The following is a 26,516-nucleotide window of genomic DNA, read 5'->3' as shown; positions in this document are numbered from 1 at the left end:
TTGTTGTTGTTGTTGTTATAACTGGTTGTAGGCCTTATTATATTTCTAAGCTGCTTCAGTTCCCCAAAATGACCAGTAGATGTCAGCAAACACCGGTAAGTTCAAGGCAAGAGGACATAATTTCAGTGACAGATCATTTCAAACCCTGCAACTCAGTGAGTTGCTCATGTTCCTGTCTGTTTGCTTTTTATGAAGGTTGTGTAGTTTGTGCATTGATTTCTATAAATGCTTCATAGTCTCATCTACATTTAAAACTGCAAAAAAGTGTTTTTCATGAAAGGGTTAACCTGAGACGAAATCCATACAAGTAAACATTCTGCCTCGCCATTGCTTATTGCATGAAACCTTTCCTTCTGTGTCTGTTTATGACCATTTTATTGATGTTTTATTATTTCAGTATATCTAGAACAGTGGTTCTCAACCAGGGAACAGGAGCCCAGAACTCACATAATAATAATGATTTGTCATTTTGTAACTGGGCAGTGCTTTTGTTAAAAAGAGGGAAACGATGGCATTATTTAGACTGAATAAAAGAGGTGTGAATAAAGTGATTAATGTGGACTGGACAGAAGGCCATGGAAGTACAAGTTTAAAAACGATATGTCTTCCTTTGTCGATTCTGCCAAAAGTGAACCCTTTCTCAAAGCACTGCAATCAAACAAGGTTTCAAACGTCAGCGGTGATGTCACTAAAATGATACAAGTACAAGCCTTGATAATGAGCTCCAGCTAGAAGTATCTGACATTCTCGACACAAGCTTCGAAGCCTTGGTATCAGGCATAACATCACTAGTAAGATCTCAAACATGGCTCAGCAGGAATTCAAAATGCTTAGTGACAAAATGTTCATGTACAAAAGAACTGTCTTTAGCTTGGCAGACAACTGTGATCTTACTCCAGAATATATTGACAGTATAGCAGATTTTGAAACCAAAGATGATGATGTCTTTGTTGTTACCTTCCCGAAATCTGGTAAGTGAGATACTGGGCTATATTTTTGGCATGTCTATTTTAAAGCTCTATTGTCAAACTTATAGCTTGCTTTGACTTTGTCACTAAAGTCAAGAACTTTGCATTGTCATGCAAATGTTTAAACGTTAACAGAAATTCATTCAAATTGCATGTATGTAATATACTCGACTCTATGTTGGTCTTTCAGGTACGGTATGGACCCAACGGATCGTGACGTTAATATATGCTGAAAATTTCCCAGACAAAGCCAACCAAATGACCGTCGATCAGATGCCCTGGATAGAGTATCGGATGACGGGGACAGATTACAACACACGTCCATCTCCAAGACTCTTCTGTTCCCATTTACTCCAGCCGCTGATGCCCAAAATGCTGCAAAGAAAAGGAAAAGTGTGTATGTGTTCATCAGTCAATGGTTTGGTGTCATGCACATGTTTTAATACGTCTGTCTTCACTGTCAGGTCATCTATGTCATGAGAAACCCTAAAGATGTCATGGTGTCATATTTCCACTTTTCCAACAACATGAAAAACCTGGATTCTACTGAGAGCTTCGATGAGATGCTGGAAAAATTCTTCACAGGGTTAAGTAAGAGCTCAGGAGCTCATACATTTTGTTTGTATACAAGCATCTTAAGCCTGCTGTAAAGTTTAAAAAACACTAATGTTGTGTCTGGTTTGTAGTGTCTGGTGGTTGTTGGTTTGACCATGTTAAGGGATGGATCACAAACAAAGACAAATACAACATCCTGATCCTCACTTATGAAGAAATGATCAAGGTGAGACTGGTTTGGCTTATGACTCTAAGACATTTGCATTAAATGTTTTTTATTTTTTTCTCTTTGGGTACGTATGACTGGCTGGTGTAATGCACACATCTTTTATTAGGACCTTAGATCCGTTGTTGTGAAAATCTGTGAGTTTTTGGGAAAGAATCTGTCAGACGCAGCAATCGATGAAGTGGTGGAAACAGCCACATTCAAGCACATGGAGAAAGACCCCTTGGCCAACTATGAATGCGTTCCTGACATCATCACAGACCGTCCAAAAGGACTTTTTTTGCGCAAAGGTCAGACAAACGTTGTCATGTACAAGCATTATTATTTTCTCTGCATGTCTCATTCAGGTCTATGGGCAGTCTAATCGTTAAAGACTTTTGAAATAGATAATTTTTTAAAAAGTTCATTATTAAATGTGTTACGTGTGACAAATCTGTGGCAGTGGAAAATGTTATATTGACGTTTTCAACCTCATGTGTTACAGGAACAGTTGGGGACTGGAAGAACTATTTAACCGTGGCTCAGAGTGAATGTTTTGACCGCGTCTACCAAGAAAGAATGAAGGACGTACCTCTGAACATGGTCTGGGACATCTCAGAACTGCATGGCTGAAAACTTAACATCACACAAATAATGCACACAACTGCTTTTGATACTTCCTTTATTTGTAATTGACATGGTTCCATTAAATATTTACAGTACTTCATGAAAACGGTTTAGTGTCTCAACCGTTGTCGGAAGAGGTAGGCTAACTCTCCCTGGTGAAAAAACCAGCATATGCTGGTAGGTATGTTTTGATGCTGGGATGCTGGTTAGGTAGGTTTTGATGCTGGGATGCTGGTTAGGTAGGTTTTGATGCTGGTTTAAGCTGGTCCTTTGCTGGTTTATGCTGGTCCTTTGCTGGTTTAAGCTGTATGTTGCTGGTCAAGGACCAGCATGAACCAGCAAAGGGCCAGCGTAAACCAGCATCAAAACCTACCTAACCAGCATATGCTGGTTTTTTCACCAGGGCTGTAGCAGGGGTCAGCAACTTTTTGGACGTAAAGTGCCATTTTAATCATTTTTTTCAATAGCACACACGCAAACATTTGCACACAGAGATTATAGATCACGATGTACAGAAACTTGTTAAATCGCTGTTTTTTAAGTAAGTTAACCTCAACTTAACTGCATTGTTTGTAGAGAAAGACACAGACGCAGGTAATTCACACAAACAACTTTACGCTCTCTCTCTATCTCTCTCAAAATGTCCATGTCTGAGAAAAAAAGTTGAGTGGTTTTCATCACTGGATATAGCTGTCTGCCATTTAACATTTCTATCATAAAACATTTGACTAATAAATGATTTGCATTTTGCCAATTTTTGTCTTACCTCGCTGTCTTTCAACATTAAACCAGGGCTGCCAGTTTGGTGTGAGAATTCCCACGGGGGAGGGAGGGTGTTTTTTTTTTTTTTTTTTTTTAAATAAATAAATAAATAAATACTAAAATACTAAATAAATAATTACATACATAATACCTGTCAGCAGAGTTTTGTCTATAGATTGAGCTCTTGTTTATGAACGTTTTGGCTTTATTTTTTGAAAAAAACGGCATATGCTGGTATGTTGGTTAGGTAGGTTTTGATGCTGGTTTAAGCTGGTCCTTTGCTGGTTTATGCTGGTCCTTAGCTGGTTTATGCTGGTCCTTTGCTGGTTCATGCTGGTCCTTGACCAGCAACATGACCAGCAAAAACCAGCAAAGGACCAGCTTAAACCAGCTAAGGACCATCTTAAACCAGCATCAAAACATACCTACCAGCATATGCTGGTTTTTTCACCAGGGATTTGTCAATGGGTTATTGCAAGCAGACTAATTTTAGCCTAAAAAGACGCCCTTTTTGTGACGTCACTTAAAGAAGGGTGAATCTAGTTCAAATGATGGTATGCAAACAAACTATATTTACTCTTTCTCTGAGTTATTTGTACTGAGATATCCCCATTTATTTGTCAGCAAAACTGATGACGCAAAGTTATACTCATCTACAGACATTGTGACAATACAAAAGTATGCTGTAGTAAGCCATATTATGTAGTTACTGTGGATTTACTACAAAAAAAAACATTAGATGTCAGCGGCCAAGTTCAAGTACATAACATAACAAGTCCGCAGTTTTCCCGCAGAATTGGGTTACTCTAAAGTGCTCCTATTATGCCATTTTAAAGGTTACTAATATTGTTTTATGAGTCTCCTAAAACAGGTTTACATGTATGCAAGGTCAAAAAACACTTAGTTTTCTATAAAAATTGATTTAATTTTACCTAATTTCTAAATTATTCATAATCGACTCGTGCGAAGCAGGTCGAAGAATCACTCTCCTTCATGATTGGTCTACTGCGTACAGCGTGTGTCGGAAAACGAAACGCCCATTGCCATAACTGAATGACAGTCCTGGAGACTTGTCAATACATAGAAAAGATGACATTGATTTTATCTTACCTTGACTGACAATGAAACAGCTGAAGTGGCTGATTGACAAATTAGCAGACTACGTGGAAAGTGTTCACAATTTGCTTATGTAAGCGAACCGGGTACACCTCTATGTTGTAAACTTCAACATTGCATAATACCTTAAGCGGCTTTCACATAGTAACACAGTAAGAGCTGTGCTAGCCGCTGGGTTCTGTGCAGTACTTTAGAGCGCTGCGGCAAAATGTTCAACTTATTCGAATTTTGAGCGCGCCAAGCGCGGCTTGCACAGCAGTGGTGCGCTCCGCTGCACGTACACTTTGGATGATGCAGAAACAAGCCGTCCTTGCACGGCACAAGCAATTGAAGTGAACGGGTTTCATAGCACAGTGCTTTCCGCATTCGGTGTGAAAGCCGCTTCGTGCACCATCATTTATCATTACTCCATCAAATGAGACAGACAGACAGTTAAGCTGCATCAATCACCTATTTTTTGACTACAGTGGGCCCACAGCTGAACAACAGAACTACAGAAGTGCGAGTTAGCCGTTTTGCAAGACATGTGCAGGGTTGTTACACAACATAACATACACAGCTACATATGTTGAACGATCGCTGGAAAATACAATCTTTGTAGATTCATCTTTTGGAAGTGAATATAAAACAAATTCACTCTCACAGCGTAGGATACAGCGTCTTCTTGACATGACGTAAACCACATAGAAATTTGACTGTGTTTGTGGGCAGGCAAGGTGTTTGCCACATAGAACGTGGGCGGACATTATGCAAATATGTTACTTTGTGACGTATGGCCATAACAGAATAAGATTTGAATTCCTGACGACTCGTTCGGGCGATTGTGAGCCGACTCTGTTTTTTTGGTAGACAATAACTTATTTATCGTGCACTGGCGGCTTCACAACTTTGCAGATAGTTTATGTTCACATACAGCCACATGACACACTACATGAAAGATCATATTTAAAAAGGCATAATAGGAGCACTTTAACACTGTCGCCACGGGTTGTTTTTGATGTCCGCAGGTTGAAGTGAACCCAAAAACGTCATATTTAGCCCCTGAAATAGGAATTTACCAGACCTGACAAAAAAAAAAATCATGTATTTTATCCCCAGGGACATGATTTTTAATGATGGACCCCCTCCGAAACGCGATTGGGCTAGTTTTGAGTAGCAATTGGGCAGGTTTTGTTGTGAAAACCTGGCAACTCTGATAAACATAATTTCAGTGACAGATCGTTTCAAACTCTAAAATGAGTCAATGAGTTGCTCATGTACCTGTTTGCTTTTTATGCAGGTAATGTAGTTTGTGCATCAATCTCTATAAATACTTTATAGTCCCATCTATATTCCAAACTGCAAAAAAAGTGGTGTTGTTGTTGTAGTTTTTTTAATGATGGGGTCAACCAGGGACAAAAGCCAGAAGTGAACTCTCTGCCCTCCATGTATTCTTTAACTAATGTGTGACTTTTAACAGGGTTGTTTTCAATGTTAGGTTTAAATCAGGCCAAGTTATCCCATACAGAGAAATATGAGAAAGAAAAATCACATGAAACATTTCCTTCTGAGCCTGTTTATGAGCATTTTATTGATGTTTTATTCTTTTAGTATATCTAGTGGTTCTTGAAACTTCTGAAATCACAATACAATTTTTCGCAAAACATATCAAGATCCCAGTTTTGTAGCAGCTTTGTTATAATTACAGCAGAAATGCAGAAAATAGGCATAATTTAGCATACACTATATAGTGGGCCTTTGAATGTTGTGTTGGACAACAGAGGCCCTTCAAAAAGGTTGAGAATCACTGATCTAGATTGTTAATGAAATCATAAATGAAACCAAAATTGTGCATTACACCAGTCTTTGTATTTATGTTTGTGATATTATTGGCCTTCTCATTTTTAGTACCGGATTTGAAAAGATAGCAAAGATTTAGTTTGACACAAAGAGTCCAAAGGTTGGCCACGAGCTATGCAAACATAAATAACATTGTAACTGGCTATTGCGTAATAGCCCTTGTCTCTGGCCCTGGACGTACCAAGGTCTTCTCTGCTTTTTTATTTACGCTCTTTAGCAGTGTTGTTGGTTTGGTTCAGTAAGAACTCAAACATGGCTCAGCAGGAATACAAAAAGCTTAGTGACAAACTGTTCACCTACAAAGGATCTGTGTTAGCTCTTGATTGCAATTATGATCTCACTCCAGAATATATTGACAGTATAGCAAATTTTGAAACAAAGGATGATGATGTCTTTGTTGTTACCTTCCCGAAATCTGGTAAGTGAGAGGTTGCTGTATTTATGACATGTTTGTTTCAAAGCTCTGTAGTCAAAACTTTCAGCATGCTTTGACTGTGCCACTGTTTGAGCTAGCAGAACAGTGTGAACTTTGCATTGGCGCATAAATGTTCATGGTTATACATCAAAAATTCAGTCAACCCCAACATAAGTATTTTATGCTCGACTCTATGCTGGTCTCTCAGGTACGGTATGGACCCAACGGATCATGACATTAATATACGCAGAAGATTTCCCTGACAAAGCCAAACAAATCACAATGGACCAGATGCCCTGGATAGAGTATCGGATGACGGGGACAGATTACAACACACGTCCATCTCCAAGACTTTTCTCCTCCCATTTACTCCAGCCACTGATGCCTAAAATGCTGCAAGAAAAAGGAAAAGTGTGTATGCATTCATCAATTGATGGCTTGATGTCATGCACGTGTTTTAATACACCTGTCTTCACTGTCAGGTCATCTATGTCATGAGAAACCCTAAAGATGTCATGGTGTCATATTTCCACTTTTCCAACAACATGAAAAACCTGGATTCTACTGAGAGCTTCGATGAGATGCTGGAAAAATTCTTCACAGGATGGAGTAAGAGCCAAAACCAATATACAGTAGTCACCATGTGAAGTGGATCAAAACCTTGTTGTCCTAAATCCAAAATAATACCAATTCTTGTCTTAGGACAACTTTGATGCACTTTTTTGATCCATTTCAAATGTTGACTACTATATAGCTTTTTTTTTTTTTTTTTTTTCAAGTTTGCATGCTTGATACTTACTATAAATACTGAAAAAGTCATTTAAAAAGTCTTGAACCTGCTACAAAGTTTAAAAAAAAAAAAAAAAAAAAAGCAATGTTGTGTTTGGTTTGTAGTGGTTGGTGGTTGTTGGTTTGACAATGTTAAAGGATGGATCACAAATAAAGACAAATACAACATCCTGATCCTTACCTATGAAGAAATGATCAAGGTGAGACTGGTTTCACTTTAGACTCTGACTTTTCCATTAAATTTATAATGCATTATTGTACCCTTTTTAATCTCTGTAAACTGACTGGTGAAATATACCAATCTTTTATCAGGACCTCAGATCCGCTGTTGTGAAAATCTGCGAGTTTGTGGGAAAGAATCTGTCAGGCGCAGCAATCGATAAAGTGGTGGAGACAGCCACATTTAAGCACATGAAGAAAGACCCCATAGCCAACTATGAATTCCTTCCTTCGAATATCACGGACCATCCCAAAGAAGCTTTTATGCGTAAAGGTAAGACAAAAGTGAAAAATTAAGAGTTGGTAATTTAAGCATCATATTTTTATTTTTTTAAAGTATTTTTTATTATTTCTGCAAGTGTCATTCAGGTCTATGGACAGTCTAGTAATTATAATAACATCTGTTCTAGGAGTGACAGAAGATTTTTGAATTAGTTAATTATTTAAAAGTTCATGATTAAATGTGTAACATATCAGTGGCAGTGTGAAAATGTTATATTGACATTTTCAACCTGCTGTGTTACAGGAACAGTTGGTGACTGGAAAAACTCTTTAACTGTGGCTCAGAGTGAATGTTTTGACCGCGTCTACCAAGAAAGAATGAAGGACGTACCTCTAAACATGGTCTGGGACATCTCAGAATTGCATGGCTGAAAACTCAAACTGTGACTTCTGTTTTACAAACTAATAAAGATAAAGCACTTTCACAATAGTAAAAAGTAAGGTGTAATATGTGAGTGAATGTTTTGGCTACATTATCATATCATATCGAAACAGATAGCAATCAATAGCAATGGCCTTCTGAACTTTTACTATATTAAAAAAAAAAAAAAAAAAAACATTTTTTTAGGTTCACTTAAGTGGTCTTGTGATGTGAAACGAAAGTTTATTATTTTTATTGTTTGTTTTTGTTTTTTTCTTTAATTTGTACCCTTGTCTGCTCGCTTTCTGTGAGTGATTCATTCATTCATTCATTCATCTTATTTGTTAATTTAAAATTAAATCTAAAAATAACAATGAACTATAACTTTTCACTTCTTACAATCGAACTGCAGTCAGATTAATAAAAATGGGTTGCACATCCTGTTTCATTAAGACAGTGTTTGATGTTGTTTTGCAAAAACTACAAAGCTTTATGCAAGGTCCGTCTCTTTTCACTGACAGAAAAGGGTCAGTATTTCAATATTCAAAAGCAGGCAAGTTTTGTAGGATTTGTTATGTCATTACAATCTGAATTCAGATCTTCAGGTAAAACCTGACAATCCCCATTTAAAACCTAGGTTCCATGTAAAACTAATCTAGATGTGTATCACACATGTTAAAAATGTAATCATGGTCCAAACGATTCAGTCTGCGAGAGACCTGTTCAAATTTTTCAGACAGAATCACCAACCAATTCAGTAACTAAACTAAAGGAACGATTCACTGCGAATAACCAACTCAAAAGAGCAACTGGATCATGAATCTGGCATCGCTAGTTCTGACAGAAAATACAGGACATGCAAATTGACGACTAAGATGCTGTTAGAAAAACATTTTCTTTTTTTTTAACAAAGACATTGGACAATCTGGTAGATTGTCATTTACTGCACAGGGACACAGAGATTAAAGATCCAAATGCAGTTTATTGATAGCACAATACAAAGTCACAGTCTATAAAACAGGCAGTAGGTCAGAGCACAGGTAATCAGTCCAAACAAACATATAGATTGGCAGAGAGTTCAGAGACGGTCTCCGTATCCATGACAGGACTGACAGTGAGTTCAAAGACAGCCTCAGGGACCAAATCAAAACTAACAGGGAGCTCAAGGGCATCCTCCGCTGTCATAAAAGGACAGAGGGTTCAAGGATGATTTCTGGGGTAGAGGTCAGGACAGGCTGGGAACTCACAAGCTGGTGCCAACACAGGACTGAGCTCTGGGGCTTAAGCGGACTCTGGCATAGATTCATGGACTGGATCAGGCTCTGGAGTGAACTATGGACTGTAGCGGGCTCTGGTGTGGAGTGTGCTCTGGAATGGATTCCTCTGCCACCGAAGTGTGTATGACCCAGACACACAAAATAGGCAACGCCATTGCAGGAAGGGCAGTGGAAGGTAGGGAATCTGCAGTCATGCAACATTTATGATAACCGAGACCACTGGAGTGGCATCTGTGTTGGCTGAAGACTTTGGTGTGGCGGCCATGAGGCTGAAGACTCTGGCATGATGGCGATTATGACTGAAGGCTCTAACGAGGTGGCTAGGATGGCTGGTGGCTCTGACAAGGCGGCCATGATGGCTGGAGGCTCTGACGAGATGGCCACGATGGCTGGTGCCTCCGAAAAGGCGGCCACAATGGCTGGAGGCTCTGGTGAAGAGGCCATGATGGCTGGATGCTCTGGCAAGGCAGCCATGAGGCTGGTGGCTCTGACTAGGCGGCCATGATGACTGGTGGCTCTGACAAGGAGGCAATGAAGGCTGGAGGCTCTGATGAGGCGGCCATGATGGCTGGAGGCTCTGGTGAAGTGGCCATGATGGCTGGTCGCTTTAAAGAAGAGGCCACAACAGCTGGAGGCTCTGGCGAAGCGGCCATGAAGGCTGGTGGTTCTGGCCGAAGCGGCCATGATGACTGGAGGCTCTGGTGAGGTGTCCATGATGGCTGGTGGCTCTGGCTAAGCGGCCATGATGGCTGGAGGCTGTGACAAGGAGGCTATGATGGTTGGAGGCACTGGCAAGGCGGCTATGATGGCTGGTCGCTTTAAAGAAGAGGCCACAACAGCTGGAGGCTCTGGCGAAGCGGCCATGAAGGCTGGTGGTTCTGGCCGAAGCGGCCATGTGGCTCTGGCTAAGCGGCCATGATGGCTGGAGGCTGTGACAAGGAGGCTATGATGGTTGGAGGCACTGGCAAGGCGGCTATGATGGCTGGTGGCTCTGACGAGACGGGCATGATGGCTGGAGGCTCTGCCGAAATGGCCATGATGGCTGGAGGCTCGGGTGAGGTGTTCATGATGGCTGGAGGCTCTGCCGAAGCGGCCATGATAGCTGAAGGCTCTGGCGAAGCAGCCATCATGGCTGGAGGTTCTGGGGAGGCCGCTATGATGGCTGTTGGCTCTGATGAGGTGGGCCTGATGGGAAGAGAGTCTGGAATGTTAGTCATGATGGGACAAGGCTCTGGATCGGCGGCCATGATGGATTGAGACTAAGTAGTGCTGGCCATGTCATGATGAGACTCTGGGGTGGTGGCCATGTTGTGAACAGGCTCTGTGTGGGAACTACAGGGCAGGAAGGGATGTATACCATAGGGCTAGCTATGATAGGCTGACCATACGTGCTAGTGTTAGTTTCGTTTAGGCTTAATTTATCCAATATAAAAAGACATGACAAAGACACATCACATAAAACCTTCCCTTCTGGGTCTGTTTATGACCATTTTATTCATGTTTATTCTCTCAATGTACCTAGAACAGCATTTCTAGAAGCAGAATTTGTGCATTACACTATGTCTATGAATTCATATTTGTGATATGACTGGCCTCCTGAACTTTACTACTGCATTTACTATTTGAAATTATATTACTTTGACGCAAAGAGTCCAAAGGTTGGCTGTGACTTATGCAAAAATAAATAACGCTGTAACCAGCTATTGTGTAACAGCTCTTTTATCAGTGAAATCTGGCCCTGGATATATCAAGGTCTTCTCCACCATTTACAGTCTTTAGTGTTGCTGATTCGGCTCAGTAAGAACTCAAACATGGCTCAGCAGGAATACAAAATGCTCACTGACAGAATGTTCACGTACAAAGGAACCGTCTTCGCTTTGGAAGATAATCATGATCTTACTTTAGAGTATATTGACAGTATAGCGGATTTTGAAACAAAGGACGATGATATCTTTGTCGTTACCTTCCCGAAATCTGGTAAGTGACATGTCTATATCAAAGCTCTGTAGTCAAACTTTCAGCATACTTTGACTTGGCCACTGTTTAAGCAGTAACAGAACCGTGTGAACTTCGCATTGCCACATAAAAAAGGTTATATAACAAATTTAATCAAGACCAACATAAGTATTTTATGCTGGACTCTACGGCACTCTCTCAGGTACGGTATGGACCCAGCGTATCATTACGCTAATATATGCGGAAGATTTCCCGGACCAAGCCAACCAACTCACAGCTGTGCAGATGCCCTGGCTAGAGTATCGGGTAAAAGGGACAAATTACCACACACGTCCATCTCCAAGACTCTTCTCCTCCCATTTAACCCAGCCGCTGATGCCCAAAATGCTGCAAAGAAAAGGAAAAGTGTGTACGCATTCCTTAGTCGATGGCTTGATGTCATGTACAGGTTTTAATATGTCTGTCTTTACTGTCAGGTCATCTATGTCATGAGAAACCCTAAAGACATCATGGTGTCGTATTTCCATTTTTCCAACAACATGAAAAACCTGGATTCCTTTGAGAACTTTGATGAGATGGTGGCAAAATTCTTCACAGGGTTCAGTAAGAGCCAAAACCAATTTATAGTTTGTTTTTGTTTTCATTTTTGCATGTCAGACACTGACAAAAAGTCATTAAAAAGGTCTGCTACCAAATTTGAAAAACACCAATGTTGTGTCTGTAGTGGCTGGTGGTTGTTGGTTTGACCATGTTAAGGGATGGATCACAAATAAAGACAAATACAACATCCTGATCCTTACTTATGAAGAAATGATCAAGGTGAGACTGGTTTGGCTTAAAACTCTTTGACCTTTCCATCAAACTTTCTTTGGAGTTATTGTACTTGTCTTTAGATATGAATCTCTGTAGACTGACCGGTGCAATGCACCGCTCTCTTATCAGGACCTCAGAGCCACTGTTGTAAAAATCTGTGATTTTGTGGGAAAAAATCTGTCAGACGCAGCGATCGATAAAGTGGTGGAAGCAGCTACATTCAAGCAAATGAAGAAAGACCCCTTGGCCAACTATGAATGCCTTCCTTCAAATGTCACGGACAATCCAAAAGGACTTTTTATGCGCAAAGGTCAGACAAAAGTGAAAAATTAAGAGTTGTTAATTTAAGCATTATCATATTTTCTAAGTATTATTATTTTCTCTGCATAGTTATTATTCATGCAACATCTGTTCTAGGAGTAACATAGGACTCACTGTAAAAAACAATTTGTTGAGTCAACTTAAAATAATTTGTAACCTGGATGCCTTAAAAAAAGTTTATTCAACTTGAAATGTTAAATTTTACTAAGTGACAACTTAGATATTTGAGTTGACTCAACTTAAAATTTTGAGGCAGCTGGGTTACTTGCCCATCTGTTAAGTTTAGCAAACACAAATATCTAAGTTGTTACTTAGTACAACTTAACATTTCAAGTTGACTAAACTTATTTTAGTTGACTGAACTTAACATTTTAAGGCAGCAAAAGCTGACTCAACAAATTGTTTTTTTTTATTTTTTACAGTGCAGTGGAAAAATGCTCTAATACTGTGTTCAACCTGCTGTGTTACAGGAACAGTTGGCGACTGGAAGAACTCTTTAACTGTGGCTCAGAGTGAATGTTTTGACCGCGTCTACCAAGAAAGAATGAAGGACGTACCTCTAAACATGGTCTGGGACATCTCAGAACTGCATGGCTGAAAACTCAACCTGTGACATCCATTTTACAAACCAATAAAGATAAAACACTATCGTAATGATAAAAGAAAGGTATTATAATATGTGAATGAATGCGTGTCTACACGACCATATAAAAACAGACAACAATCAGAAAGTGATAAGAATATTATTGGCCTTCTGAACTTTTACTACATTTCAACTTTGTTATAATTTGTTCTTAGATTCACTTCAGTGGTCATGAGATATATATAAAAAAAATCTATTTCAAACTATTCCAATCAGTACTTTTTTCAGCCCCTTGTTTGTTCACTTTCTGTGAGTGATTCATTATTGCACCCTCAGATTCTCAAATAGTTTGTATCTCGGCCAAATATTGTTCTATCCTAACAAACCATACATCAATGGAAAGCTTATTTATTCATTTTTATCAATTGTTAAAAAATTGACACTTATGACTGGTTTTGTGGTCCAGGGTCAAATATTTCAACGATGCTTCAGTTCCCCAAAATGACCAATAGATGCCAGCAAAGACTATCAAGTAATAAGTACATAAATAAATATTAATTTAAAATTCACCTTTTTTTACAAAGAAAGATATTTTTGTAAAACTTTTCATTAAAATTAAATCTGAAAATAACTAGGAATTGTGACTTTTCACTTCACTCACAATCTGAATTCAGATCTTCAGGTAATATCAGAGACGTTTGGAGGAAGGAAGTATAAGGTGACCCGTATGTGGGAAAAGAGGCGCGAAAAGACAGAGCAGTCAACCGCAATCGACACCTGACAATCCGTTTTAACCTAGGCTCTATGTAAGACGAAATCTAGATATGTAGACTATTAGGCCTACACACTCGACCACACACGTTAAAAGTTTTACTATCTTGGTCCAAACAATTCAGTCTGCAAGTGAACTGTTCAAATTATTCAGACGAATCACCAACAGAAGAAATGGAAGCGATTCATTGAAAAGAACCGACTCAAAAGAGCGATTGGTTCATGAATCGGGCATCGCTAGTTCTGGTTCTAAACAACCAAAAAAAAAATACTGGACATGCAAAATGACGACTGAAATATTGTTAGAAAAATGTCGAAGACTCGATCTGAGAGATGTGCCGAAGTGTCAGCAATACCCGAGAGATATAGTAACCCTGGTGAAAAAATCCAGCATATGCTGGTAGGTATGTTTTGATGCTGGGATGCTGGTTAGGTAGGTTTTGATGCTGGTTTAAGCTGGTCCTTTGCTGGTTTATGCTGGTCCTTAGCTGGTTTAAGCTGGTCCTTTGCTGGTCATGTTGCTGGTCAAGGACCAGCATGAACCAGCAAAGGACCAGCTTAAACCAGCATCAAAACATACCTACCAGCATATGCTGGATTTTTCACCAGGGAAGTTAAATATCTAGACCTGTCTGTGATTCAACATTGTTGAAGCATAGCTTTGTCAGCATTTTTAAGTAGTTTTACACCATGTTAAATAACCTTTTTGATTTTTTCCCCTATCAATCCCATTCATGCAGGCACTTTAAGTTTAAAAAACCCTATGCGGTAAGTTAAATGCTGTTTAATAATTATCAATGTATTTCGTAATTGTTACAACTAGTTGTAGACCTTTCTGATATGTGACCCTGGACCACAAAACCAGTCTTAAGTAGCACGGGTATATTTGTAGCAATAGCCAAAAATACATTGTATGGGTCAAAATGATCATTTTTTCTTTTATGTCAAAAATCATTAGGAAATTAAGTAAAGATCATGTTCCATAAAGATATTTTGTACATTTCCTACCGTAAATATATCAAAACTTAATTTTTGATTAGTAATATGCATTGCTAGAAACTTCATTTGGACCAATGTAAAGGCGATTATTGCACCCTCAGATTCTCAAATAGTTTGTATCTCGGCCAAATATTGTTCTATCCTAACAAACCATACATCAATGGAAAGCTTATTTATTCATTTTTATCAATTTTAAAAAAATTTGACACTTATGACTGGTTTTGTGGTCCAGGGTCAAATATTTCAACGATGCTTCAGTTCCCCAAAATGACCAATAGATGCCAGCAAAGACTATCAAGTAATAAGTACATAAATAAATATTAATTTAAAATGTAAACAATTCAGATGCTTTTAAACCTAAATTTCAGATCATTTGAAACCTAAAACGAAATTAGTGAGTTGCTCCTTCTTTTTTAAAAAAAAATAAAAGTAGTGTAGTTTGTGCATCGACCTTTTTGCTTCATACTTTTATAGTCTTTATCTACACTCAAAACTACAAACAAGCTGTTAAATATTGTGTTGCACAACAGGGGCTTTCAAAAAGGCTGAGAATCACTGATCTAGAATATTACAGAAAATATAAATACGCACCAAGTGCAACCAGAATTTTACATTACTATTATTATACTGCATTATACTACGTCTTTGTGCTTATCATTTGTGCTTATCTGAACTTTACTACTGCATTTACTATTTGAAATTATGTAAGATTGACGCAAGGTGTCCAAAGGTTGGCCCTGACCTATGTAAAAACAAAAAACACTATAACTGGCTTTTGAGTAACAGCCTTTTTCTCAGTGAAACCTGGTCCTGGATATATCGAGGTCTTCTCCACTATTTACGCTCTTTAGCAGTGTTGTTGGTTTGGTTCAGTAAGATCTCAAACATGGCTCAGCAGGAATACAAAATGCTTAGTGACAAAATGTTCACGTACAAAGGAACTGTCATCACTTTGGTAGAAAATTATGATCTTACTCCAGAATATATTGACAGTTTAGTGGATTTTGAAACAAAGGATGATGATGTCTTTGTTGTTACCTTCCCAAAATCTGGTAAGTGCGATGCTGGGTTGTATTTATGACGTGTATTTCAAAGCTCTGCAGTCGAAACTTTCAGCATGCTTTGACTTTGCCACTGTTTCAGCTAGCAGAACAGTATGAATGTAAATGTTTAAAGTTATACCAAAAATTCAGTCAAGCCCAACCATACTTTATGCTGAACTCTACATCGCTCTCTAAGGTACGGTATGGACCCAACGGATCATGACTTTAATATACGCAGAAGATTTTCCAAAAAAAGCCAATGAAATCACAATCGAGCAGATGCCCTGGATAGAGTATCGGATAACGGGAAGGGATTACACCACACGTCCATCTCCAAGACTCTTTTGTTCCCATTTACTCCAGCCGCTGATGCCCAAAATGCTGCAAAGAAAAGGAAAAGTGTGTATGCGTTCATCAAACGATTAATAAACTGGGTTGATGTCATGTTTTAACACAAATGTCTTCACTGTCAGGTCATCTATGTCATGAGAAACCCTAAAGATGTTATGGTGTCATATTTCCATTTTTCCAACAACATGAAACAACTTGATTCTTCTGGGAACTTCAATGAGATGCTGGAAAAATTCTTCACAGGATGGAGTAAGAGGCAAAACATTATAGCCTATATATATATATTTTGCCTAACAAATGAAATACATGAAGATGCTTCTGCTTCTGAAGATGCTAAGTAGTTGGCAGTTCTGGAAAATAATTACTCACCTTAAAGGGATAGTTCACCCAAAAATGAAAATTCTGTCATCAATTACTCACCCTCAACTCATTCCAGACCCGTAAGACCTTTTGCATCTTCAGAACACAAATTAGGATATTTTTAATCAAATCTGAGCACTTTTTTGAACCTACTGCACCGTTTTAAAAAACACTAATGTTGGTTTGTAGTGGTTGGTGGTTGCTGGTTTGACCATGTTAAAGGATGGATCACAAATAAAGACAAATACAACATCCTGATCCTTACTTATGAAGAAATGATTAAGGTGAGACTGGTTTGGCTTAAGACTCTTTGACCTAATTTTATTATCGTTCTCTTTGGAGAAGATTGACTGAAGAAATGCACAAATCTTTTATCAGGACCTCAGAGCTGTTGTTGTGAAAATCTGTGAGTTTGTGGGAAAGGATCTGTCAGATGCAGCGATTGATAAAGTGGTGGAAAGAGCCACATTCAAGAACATGAAGACCGACCCCGTGGCCAACTATGAGTCCCTTTCTGAAGATGTCACAGACCGCCCAAAAGGACTTTTTTTGCGCAAAGGTATGACAAGCAATGTCAAATAAAGCATTACAATATTTGACACAGCAGTCCATTACTTAGTAAATGATGTGTCAGTGGAAGTGTGAAAATGTTTTAATACGGTTTCATCCTCCTGTGTTACAGGAACAGTTGGCGACTGGAAGAACTCTTTAACTGTGGCTCAGAGTGAATGTTTCGACCGCGTCTACCAAGAAAGAATGAAGGACGTACCTCTAAACATGGTCTGGGACTTCTCAGAATTGCATGGGTGAAAACTCAACCCGTGACATCCGTTTTACAAACTAATAAAGATAAAAGACTATCACGATAATAAAAGGAAGGCATAATGAATGGATGTGTTGGCTACATCAAAACAGATAACAGATTAACTAGTCTTGATGGAGGTTAAAGGGTGTGAATGCTTGGTAAAATGACTTTACAGTTTGTAATTTTCAGCTAAAACCATTTTTTACCTTTTTATGTCGCAAATGTAAAAACATCCTAGCAGTTATATTAAATGTTGATGAATGTAATCTAAAAATTAAATCGCTTAATTTCCAAACTGTAAAATGCACCTTTATTTACACTAGCATATTGTTTCATTGTTATCAGTGTTTTTTTTTTTACTTCACTATAATGATGATTATGAATGAATTAACAAAGCTATCATATTAAAAACAATAAACGCTCTTACTGTGTAAGTATTAAATGTGACCCTGGACCACAAAACCAGTCTTAAGTCGCTGGGGTATATTTGTAGCAATAGCCAAAAATACATTGTATGGGTCAAAATTGTTGATTTTTCTTTTATGGCAAAAATCATTAGGAAATTAAGTAAAGATCATGTTCCATTAAGATATTTTGTAAAATTCCTACTGTGAATGTATAAAAACTTAATTTTTGATTAGTAATATACATTGTTAAAAACATTATTTGAAGAACTTTAAAGGTGATTTTCTCAATATTTTGATATTTTTGCACCCTCAGATTCCTGATTTTTAAATAGTTGTATCTCGGCCAAATATTGTCCTATCAAACCATACATCAATGAAAAGCTTATTTATTCAGCTTTCAAAATGACTGGTTTTGTTGATATATAAATCTCAATTTCGAGAAATTTACTCTTACGACTGGTTTTGTGATCCAGGGTCACAAATGTCTCCGATCACATTTGTGACCCTGGACCACAAAACCAGTCATAAGAGTAAATTTCTCGAAATTGAGATTTATATATCATCTGAAAGCTGAGTAAATAAGCTTTCTGTTGATGTATTGTTTGTTAGGACAATATTTGGCTGAGATCCAACTATTTGAAAATCTGGAATCAGAGGGTGCAAAAAAAGCAATGTTCATAGCAATGCATATTACTAATCAAAAATTAAGTTTTGATATATTTACGGTGGGAAATTTACAAAATATCTTAATGGAACATGATCATAATATCCTAATGATTTTTGGCATAAAAGGAAAATCGATAAATTTCACCCATCCGATGTATTTTTGGCTATTGCCACAATTATACCCATGCAACATAAGACTGGTTTTGCGGTCCAGGGTCACATTTATTTTGACAAGAATTATAAATATCTTGGGACTTTTATTTTGATGTCCGTATTGTGACGCGCATGCGCTCTTCTCTAACTTCCACGTGTGTGAGGGAGCGCATTTTTCGCAAATATTCATCTTCAGTTGTTTTGTGATACCAAAATTAATAACATTTTTGTTCTTTCCGCTAAGTGGCACGACATTACAACTTTTATGTAAATGTGGTGTTAAGATTTCCCTCGTTTAGCGGCATGTTTGTCTGCTGTACCTAAGCATAGATGTCTGGATAACAACAACAACACAGTAAGTACGAGCATTTCAGAAAGTAGTAATAAACAAATCTAACTTTTTATATGGTTCTTCTTGCTATCAGTGAATGACAATAGGACTTTCATATTGTCATTGCAATTTGAAATCAAAATAACCGTCTTCAGATCAGTTTAATGCATTTGTGCAGAATAATTTAATAACGTGATGATGCCTCATTTCTACAGCTCATACATGCTAAACATCAAAAGCTAAATAAAATTCAGATTGACAGGGACAAAAACCTAAACAAAATGCCTAAATCAGCAAAGAAACAGACTAAAATGGAACAGAGTTCTGATGATGAAGAGGACGCTTTAGAGATGGAGAGAAACTTTGCCTTGATTAGTAAAAGGAGCACGATGCAAACTTCAGCAGAGGATGAAGAAGAAATGACAGATGAAGATGCATCTGCAGAGGAAGACGAAGCACCTGAAGAGGATGAAGACAATGAAGTGGACGATGAAGATGAAGCAGATAGTAACGATGAAGATGAAGGAGGCAGCACACGTGTACACGCGTCACACATGGAGGGCAATCTTAAAAAAGGTAAGATCAGATATTTGGGTCATTCCAGCTGGAATCATCAAATTTTGGAAAAGTTCCCCACCTGACCTCCTCAGATTTATGTGATGGGTAATATGCCCAATAGATCATATACAAAATTTCAGATCTCTACTGTGCGTACTTTTTTCACAAAAAATCTGTAAAAAAGTTTGTTTTTTTTTTTTGGCATCACTGTCTGAGTGACCATGTTCAGACTAAAATATCTCCAGAACTAGTTGTGCCAGGTCCATGAAATTTTCTGGGCTAAGAGTCCTAGTCCAGAACTGCATGAATTACAACTCACAGCATTGTTACTGAATTTACACCTGAATGCTGGCCCTCTACTTTTTTTGAAACTATTACTTTAAGGGTTTTCAGATGTCCACAGAAACCTCAATTTTCAATGTATAAGCATCAAACTTGGTAAATGGTCTGATATGTACCATGTCTTTCACATCCTTTGACATCAGACAATAGAGACTTATGGATGTTGAGATATTAAGGTCCAAAAATGGAAAAAAACTAATTTACACCAATGTTCAGAGCAATATTTCCCATGAATGACACCAGGTGTGAACATGAAACTTTTTTTTTTGAAAGAGCATGTTCTTATTGATAAAATATAAAAAAAATTAGGATGGGTTTTGCCTCATTTTTCTGTAATGATTTTTTTAAAACTCAGAGTTTCGTCACTGATCCTATTGTTCACTTTTGCTATTCAGCTTGGTATGGGCATTTCAACAGAATTTATTAATGTTCCACTTATACAAAAAATACAAAATACAAAAAACGTACTTCCAGACATGAGTCACTTTAATAATGTATACCACCAGCACAAATAAATGTGTGACATAACAGTTACGGAAAGTTGTTCATGGAAGTGTTTGAATCCACAGTTTCATTTTCTTTTATGACATAGCATCGTCCAGTGGAAGTAATTGGCACATCAATTTTCATTATGATGTGCTGGAGAGGCACCCAACAGACATCTTCCCTTTTCGGCCAAAAGTAGCCTCTAGCTGGGCCATGGGGATGCAAAAAAAGCACTTGAATGTCTTGCTCTGTGTTAGAGACATCTCTGATGATACCAACCCACCATTGTCGGTCAGACACACAAGTAACATATTGTCCTGGGGCCATATCTGTGATGTGAAGGCCTTGTTCAACTGGGTCAACCTCAAAGTTGACATGGAATCCTGGTGTTCCTGATACTCGACTGACCTCAAAATTGATCATTGTTGACTGATTGACTGATTGATTGATTGATTGATGCTAGATCTCATACCACCTGAATATTATTATTTCTAATCAATATTGCCCTGCTTTCTCAATGAAAATGAATGTATTATTCACTGGATTGGGTGGAACATCAGGATTAGGTACTTATGTTGCATTCCATTGAATGTCGGTAGTCGGTGAATCCGAGTTAGTTCTCCCGATGTCCGTCGTAAATGCATTCCATTGTAACAGTTGGCAAAAATATGGATGCCTATGGATAATTCCAACCAACTCGGTCTGCACTGAACTGGCCCGAGTGTGTGTTTCGGAACCCCAACTTAAGTGGCCGTTCCATTGCACTTTCCCGAGGTGGAGGTCGGATTTCCCCGAGTCCCGAGCACAATGGAATGCTGCATTATAGCATTAATTTAGGCATATGAGCTCAAAATAGCTGGTACTACAGTAGTTGTGAATGTCACACAACAATGATTTTTTTTTTTTTTTTAATTATTACAGAAAAATGAGGCAAAACCCCATCCCAATTTTTTTTATATTTCATCAATAAGAACATGCTCTTTCAAAAAAACAAGTTTCATGTTCACACCTGGTGTCATTCATAGGAAATATTGCTCTGAACATTGGTGTAAATGAGTTTTTTTCGATTTTTGGACCTTAATATCTCAACATCCATAAGTCTCTATTGTTTGATGTCAAAGGATGTGAAAGACATGGTACATATGAGACCATTTACCAAGTTTGATGCTTATACATTGAAAATTGAGGTTTCTGTGGACATCTGAAAACCCTTAAAGTAATAGTTTCAAAGAAAAGTAGAGGGCCAGCATTCAGGTGTAAATTCAGTAACAATGCTGTGAGTTGTAATTCATGCAGTTCTGGACTAGGACTCTTAGCCCAGAAAATTTCATGGACCTGGCACAAATAGTTCTGGAGATATTTCAGTCTGAACATGGTCACTCAGACAGTGATGCCAAAATGGGGTGAAAAACAAACTTTTTTTACAGATTTTTTGTAAAAAAAAAAAAGTATGCACAGTAGAGATCTGAAATTTTGTATATGATCTATTGGGCATATTACCCATCACATAGATTTTTTCCAGACAAATCTGAGGGGGTCAGGTGGGGACCATTTGATGATTCCAGCTGGAATGACCCATTTATGTAATCATTTAAAGTATTATTTAGAAATATTTAAGTTTAAAAGAGCATTTTTTACATTTACACTCATGTCTTTTTGTACAGAATTATCAGAAATGTCCTTTGAGGAAATCATGAAGCTACAAAACAAAGTTGGAACAAAAGCATACAATAAAATCGCTTATGGTGACACAAAGCCTCAGAAAAAAAACGAGCACATGAAACGATTAAATAAACACAGGTATGTGCAGTGTTATTATAGGATTTATTCATGTTTTGATTTAGTTTTTATATACGTATTTTTAGTTTTGATTTTAGTTAAATGAACTAAAATTACTGTTAAATAAAGTAATATAAATGACAGTTTTAGTAATTTTTTTTCGTGTGCTTTTGTCTTTATTATTCATTTTATTTATTTATTTGTTTATTTATGTATTGTCATTTTACTACTTCAACTTAGTTATTTTATTTCAGTTAGTTGCCAAGGGAACATTTCTAATTTTTTGAATCTAATATTTTTATTTTATTTTAACTATTTTAACAGCTCCACTTCAATTAATGAAAACTGTTTTTATTTTATATTTTTGTTTTCATTTTAAAGTTTGAGTCATTTTGTTTTGCATTTTTTTATATAAATGTATATCTCATTTCTATTTAGTTATTTCAGTTGTAGTTTTTGACATTTTTCTTCTTCAATTTATTTCATTGCCAGTGCAGCATGTCCAATTTTTTTTGAAGGCTTTTATCTAATATTCATATTTTATTAGATTTCATCTTTATTTCAGCTAATGAATATTTTATTGCACTGTCCCAGTTTTAATGTGAGAGAAAAACCTTTTTAGGAAGTACACTCACTCAGGGACTTGTTTAGTAAGATTTTACCCAAAAAGATTTTAGATTTTTTTAAAAATCATATATTAATTTTAAAAATCTTGTATAATTTTATCTTTTGTATTTTTGTTTATGTGGTGTTTGTAAATCTTGTTTTATTCCAACTCAGTTTTTGCCATGAAGATATTTTTATTGCTAACATAGCAATAAAAAATTACCAACTATGTATTTCATCCAATGAAAATGATTTGTAATAGTTTTAGATACCAGTAACAACACTGACCTGCTCAACTAGACTTTTTAACATTTTAACCACCTTTGATCATTGTTTGTACTACAAATAATCATTAGGGTTAATATTTTGTCTAGCTGTTTGTGGCTTATTGTGTATGATTTGTCTAATCACTCTATGTTCAGACCTCAAGAGATTTCTGCAAAGAAACATGTTCCTTTCCTTCGAAAAGTGGTTCCTGTCAAGAAAAGGGTGCGTTTCAGAAGTTTATTTAATTAATGAGCTTATGAACAAACTGCGAAGACCTGGTTCTTCACTTTTTAAACATTACCTTTTCAGATTTCAAGGGACCCTCGCTTTGATGACCTCTCAGGAGAATACAAGCCTGCGATTTTTCATAAGACGTACAAATTCATTAATAACATTCGAGAAAAGGAAACAGAGGTCTGTGAAAATCTAAAATCCCCAATTCTGGTTTGTTTTCATTATATGCATTATTTTTATGCCCACTGCTGTTTCTTTCAGATAGTAAAAAAGAAACTCAGGAAAGTCAAATCAGAAACTAAAAAGGAAGAACTGAAAGGCTTGCTTAAGAGAATGGTACGTTTCAAATATACAGACACTTTAAACTTAAATAACTCAAAGAAAGCTATATAAAACATTTTTACAATTGTAATAACCTTAATACTGCTGCTATAGGAAAACCAGCAGAAGGCCCGACAGAGGCAAGAGCAGGAAAGAGAAAAGGAACTTCAGTTCAAACGGAAACAAAGAGAGCTGGTTGGCCAGGGACACAAACCTTTCTACCTGAAGAAATGTAAATTTGTTTTTCTTCGACTTTTTACCTTGTTCAAATATATTTATAGTACTTGTAGAAGTTCGGAATTGTGTTACTTAGAAAATACACATCAAATAATATATGGTAATATGCAATTTTTTTTGGTGTATGACATCTTCAAAATCCATCCACAGCTGACCAGAAGAAGCTGGAATTGGCTGAGAAGTTCAGCGAGCTGAAAAAGAGCGGGAAACTTGAGAACTTCTTAAGTAAGAAGAGGAAGCGTAATGCTACTAAGGATCGCAGAAAGTTGCCCAGTCAGCACACGCAGCGCCATACATGGACCAACCGTGGCTCATCTATGGCATCTTGAGTTGATTATGTGTCTAAAGAAGACATAATGCAGAAGGACGTCTGTTGAAAAGTAAATCTTGAGGGACTCTGATGTTAAAAGAGGACTTGGTGTGATTTGAGGTGTATATTTCATCTACATTTGCACAAATATGGATGTATTTTGTTAGCAGCTTTGACATTTCAGATGTTTTTATTAAATATCCATTGTGTTTTGAACATTTTCTTAAAGGGACAGTACACCCAAAAATGAAAATTCTGTTATTAATTACTCACTGTCATGTCGTTCCAAACCTGTAAGACCTTTGTTCATCTTTGGAACACAAATTAAGATATTTTTGATGAAATCCAAGAGCTTTCTGACCCTGCGTAGACAATGGCGCAGCTAACACTAGGACTATTTTAACAATGTCCTCACTACTTTTCTGGGCCTTGAACGTGTCAGTCACGTTGCTGTCTATACAGGGTCAGAAAGCTTTTGGATTTCATTAAAAATTACTTAATTTGTGTTCTGAAGATAAACGAAGGTCTTACGGGTTTGGAACAACATGATCGTGAGTAATTAATGACTAAATTTTCATTTTTGGGTGAACTATCCCTTTAAAGTAAAATCCCTGACACTCTCTTATTTTACCACTGGATGGAGCTACTGATTCTTTAAATAAAGAATCTGCATAAACTTCTTTTTTTGTCTCAGCAAATCTCAGTTCAGAAGAAGTTAATATGCAAAAAAATCAACTATCTAAACTGCCACCGCATGACGTTAATCCAATTTTTTGACCTCAAGGGCACCAGACATAAACCCGTTTATACAGACATCCGTCAACAGGATGAGTCAGCTCGCTTTCGTATCTGCCCTCTCAAAATCCAAAAATATTTCCCTTTCGTCTAGATCATGACCCACTTAAACACGGCCTGTTTAGGCCGAGATTGTTTGTGGTGAATCCACAGGGTTTTCGAAGATGGGCGTATCTTGAAATTGCTTTGATTAAGACACGAACCGCAAGAACCCTGCTGGAGAAATCACAATTTTCAACAGCGTCATAGTTTAAACCTTTAGTTTTCTGCTTCTTCAGTGTTCCTCTGGATTAACCCACTTCTTAAACCTTGCAATCCTGGAGCAAACACCCCTTGGTACAAGGGTAAAGACCTCAATTAATCATTTAATTTGCATTCTTGAGTAATGGATGAGACTATCGTGGCTATATTTCTTCCTAACCTGCTGGTCCACGTGCAACTAAGAGTCCATCACGTCCCTTAAGGGGGTGGATTTAATGCAGTCTGCAAATTTAAAGAAGGGCTCGATTTTAAAGCAGGACACTCCAGCTAAGGCTTTCCTGTTTGAAACCGTCCTCGCTTGAATACAGAACGGTGGATTAGTGGCCTTCCTCAACCTTCGGTTTTATGTCGGAGTCATTCCTCTGCAGTTAATTCCTTTCTTTAGGTCACCGGAGGCTTTTAGAAATCTTGTCTCCAGAATCTAAAGTACACAATCCCTTCCCTTTCATCCTAAATCTGTCTTGTTAAAGATGCGGTCGTATTTCCGGTATTAATGAGAGAGAATCTGACGCTTCGGCTAAACAGAAGATTGTAGCATTTGTCATACGCTCTATGGCCATTGGGCCACCCAAAGGAGTGATTGCTGGAACGCAAGCAGGGATCGGGGAATGCTAAACGGAGAACCATCATTCTTAATCCATGAGTTAGGTTATTGCTACGCCTCCATGCGCAGGAAAGTAACCCAAGGCAACCCGAGGCTCTTTTCAGACGTTCGCAATAGGCACAGAGGGCAGATTTGCATTTTATTACCAACTTGTCACTTCGTTGATGTCTTCATATTTATAGACATAACAGTGGAATGAGTGGAGTGGGATTGGGAAATGAAACAAACCAGACTCAAACCTCGCCAAAAGGCATCGAAATAAAGAATGCGTTGAGATTTTTAGGACATGCTTCTTTAGACATTTTCTGATCATTTGTTGGTCCTTGACTAGCATTTTACCAAAGAAACAGTCCTAAACCTCAGTCCTCAACAATGAATTACAGATTAATAGGAATGGCGTATGCACCTAAACCTAAGCTAGAAACCGGACGCGCTGTGCCTATTTGCACACATGCGTCACAGTCCTTTGTGAATGCATGGTAGAGACTGATACGGAAGAGAAGAAATTGTTGAATAAAGTAGATATTTTTATTTCTGTTGCGCACAAAAGTATTCTCGTAGCTTCATAAAATTACGGTTAAAACACTGATGTCACACGGACTATTTTAACAACGTTCAAGGCCCAGAAATGTGATAAGGACATCATTAAAATAGTCCATTTGACATCAGTGGTTCAACCGTAATTTTATGAAGCTACAAGAATTCTTCGAACAATTTGTTCTCTTCCTTGTCAGTCTACACT

General features: G+C 37.6%; 5 protein-coding genes across 6 annotated transcripts; all 5 read left to right on the top strand.

Moving 5' to 3' along the window:
• Window positions 1–751: 751 nt before the first annotated feature.
• On the top strand, window positions 752–14,323 carry LOC127153779 (amine sulfotransferase-like). 2 transcript variants are annotated; one of them, XR_007825332.1, is made up of 7 exons: window positions 752–971; window positions 1,159–1,361; window positions 1,433–1,559; window positions 1,655–1,749; window positions 1,859–2,039; window positions 2,234–2,569; window positions 14,297–14,323. XR_007825332.1 is itself a non-coding variant. In XM_051095023.1 (6 exons), the coding sequence occupies exons 1-6, from the start codon at window positions 806–808 to the stop codon at window positions 2,359–2,361; spliced, it is 900 nt and encodes a 299-aa protein (XP_050950980.1). In that variant the 5' UTR covers window positions 752–805; the 3' UTR covers window positions 2,362–2,632. The 2 variants fall into 2 exon arrangements, 1 of the variants encoding a protein (XP_050950980.1); XM_051095023.1 differs by lacking the exon at window positions 14,297–14,323 and having other exon boundaries at window positions 2,234–2,632.
• Window positions 6,242–8,590, top strand: LOC127153778 (amine sulfotransferase-like). The gene is made up of 6 exons (XM_051095022.1): window positions 6,242–6,490; window positions 6,696–6,898; window positions 6,970–7,096; window positions 7,382–7,476; window positions 7,589–7,769; window positions 8,022–8,590. Exons 1-6 carry the CDS (start codon window positions 6,325–6,327, stop codon window positions 8,147–8,149), a joined length of 900 nt encoding a protein of 299 aa, XP_050950979.1. The 5' UTR covers window positions 6,242–6,324; the 3' UTR covers window positions 8,150–8,590.
• LOC127153775 (amine sulfotransferase-like) lies at window positions 11,172–13,354 on the top strand. Its single transcript, XM_051095020.1, has 6 exons — window positions 11,172–11,392; window positions 11,574–11,776; window positions 11,848–11,974; window positions 12,096–12,190; window positions 12,314–12,494; window positions 12,976–13,354. Exons 1-6 carry the CDS (start codon window positions 11,227–11,229, stop codon window positions 13,101–13,103), a joined length of 900 nt encoding a protein of 299 aa, XP_050950977.1. The 5' UTR covers window positions 11,172–11,226; the 3' UTR covers window positions 13,104–13,354.
• Window positions 14,324–14,467: 144 nt separating the features above from the next.
• LOC127153777 (amine sulfotransferase-like) lies at window positions 14,468–17,713 on the top strand. Its single transcript, XM_051095021.1, has 6 exons — window positions 14,468–15,910; window positions 16,098–16,300; window positions 16,375–16,501; window positions 16,802–16,896; window positions 16,991–17,171; window positions 17,295–17,713. Exons 1-6 carry the CDS (start codon window positions 15,745–15,747, stop codon window positions 17,420–17,422), a joined length of 900 nt encoding a protein of 299 aa, XP_050950978.1. The 5' UTR covers window positions 14,468–15,744; the 3' UTR covers window positions 17,423–17,713.
• A 1,041-nt stretch (window positions 17,714–18,754) lies between these two features.
• rrp36 (ribosomal RNA processing 36) lies at window positions 18,755–24,910 on the top strand. Its single transcript, XM_051094260.1, has 8 exons — window positions 18,755–18,998; window positions 19,190–19,550; window positions 22,025–22,160; window positions 23,168–23,234; window positions 23,322–23,426; window positions 23,508–23,582; window positions 23,682–23,799; window positions 23,955–24,910. The coding sequence occupies exons 2-8, from the start codon at window positions 19,256–19,258 to the stop codon at window positions 24,131–24,133; spliced, it is 975 nt and encodes a 324-aa protein (XP_050950217.1). The 5' UTR covers window positions 18,755–18,998; window positions 19,190–19,255; the 3' UTR covers window positions 24,134–24,910.
• The last annotated feature ends 1,606 nt before the right edge of the window (window positions 24,911–26,516 follow it).

Source organism: Labeo rohita, chromosome 22 (assembly GCF_022985175.1).
Source record: "Labeo rohita strain BAU-BD-2019 chromosome 22, IGBB_LRoh.1.0, whole genome shotgun sequence".
Taxonomy (NCBI): Eukaryota; Metazoa; Chordata; class Actinopteri; order Cypriniformes; family Cyprinidae; genus Labeo; species Labeo rohita.
The sequence above is the reverse complement of the archived record's forward strand: the minus strand, read 5'-3'. Positions and strand labels throughout refer to the sequence as shown.

Bases quoted from the DNA above. Each gene is read 5' to 3' on its own strand.
- LOC127153779 (XM_051095023.1), top strand. From the start codon at position 806: ATGGCTCAGCAGGAATTCAAAATGCTTAGTGACAAAATGTTCATGTAC. The intron at 972-1,158 runs GTAAGTGAGATA...TTGGTCTTTCAG, and splicing joins TGTTACCTTCCCGAAATCTG to GTACGGTATGGACCCAACGG. The intron at 1,750-1,858 runs GTGAGACTGGTT...ATCTTTTATTAG, and splicing joins CTTATGAAGAAATGATCAAG to GACCTTAGATCCGTTGTTGT.
- LOC127153778 (XM_051095022.1), top strand. From the start codon at position 6,325: ATGGCTCAGCAGGAATACAAAAAGCTTAGTGACAAACTGTTCACCTAC. The intron at 6,899-6,969 runs GTGTGTATGCAT...CTTCACTGTCAG, and splicing joins TGCTGCAAGAAAAAGGAAAA to GTCATCTATGTCATGAGAAA. The intron at 7,097-7,381 runs GTAAGAGCCAAA...TTTGGTTTGTAG, and splicing joins AAAATTCTTCACAGGATGGA to TGGTTGGTGGTTGTTGGTTT.
- LOC127153775 (XM_051095020.1), top strand. From the start codon at position 11,227: ATGGCTCAGCAGGAATACAAAATGCTCACTGACAGAATGTTCACGTAC. The intron at 11,975-12,095 runs GTAAGAGCCAAA...TTGTGTCTGTAG, and splicing joins AAAATTCTTCACAGGGTTCA to TGGCTGGTGGTTGTTGGTTT. The intron at 12,495-12,975 runs GTCAGACAAAAG...GCTGTGTTACAG, and splicing joins AGGACTTTTTATGCGCAAAG to GAACAGTTGGCGACTGGAAG.
- LOC127153777 (XM_051095021.1), top strand. From the start codon at position 15,745: ATGGCTCAGCAGGAATACAAAATGCTTAGTGACAAAATGTTCACGTAC. The intron at 16,502-16,801 runs GTAAGAGGCAAA...GTTGGTTTGTAG, and splicing joins AAAATTCTTCACAGGATGGA to TGGTTGGTGGTTGCTGGTTT. The intron at 16,897-16,990 runs GTGAGACTGGTT...ATCTTTTATCAG, and splicing joins CTTATGAAGAAATGATTAAG to GACCTCAGAGCTGTTGTTGT.
- rrp36 (XM_051094260.1), top strand. From the start codon at position 19,256: ATGCCTAAATCAGCAAAGAAACAGACTAAAATGGAACAGAGTTCTGAT. The intron at 23,427-23,507 runs GTCTGTGAAAAT...TGTTTCTTTCAG, and splicing joins TTCGAGAAAAGGAAACAGAG to ATAGTAAAAAAGAAACTCAG. The intron at 23,800-23,954 runs GTAAATTTGTTT...ATCCATCCACAG, and splicing joins ACCTTTCTACCTGAAGAAAT to CTGACCAGAAGAAGCTGGAA.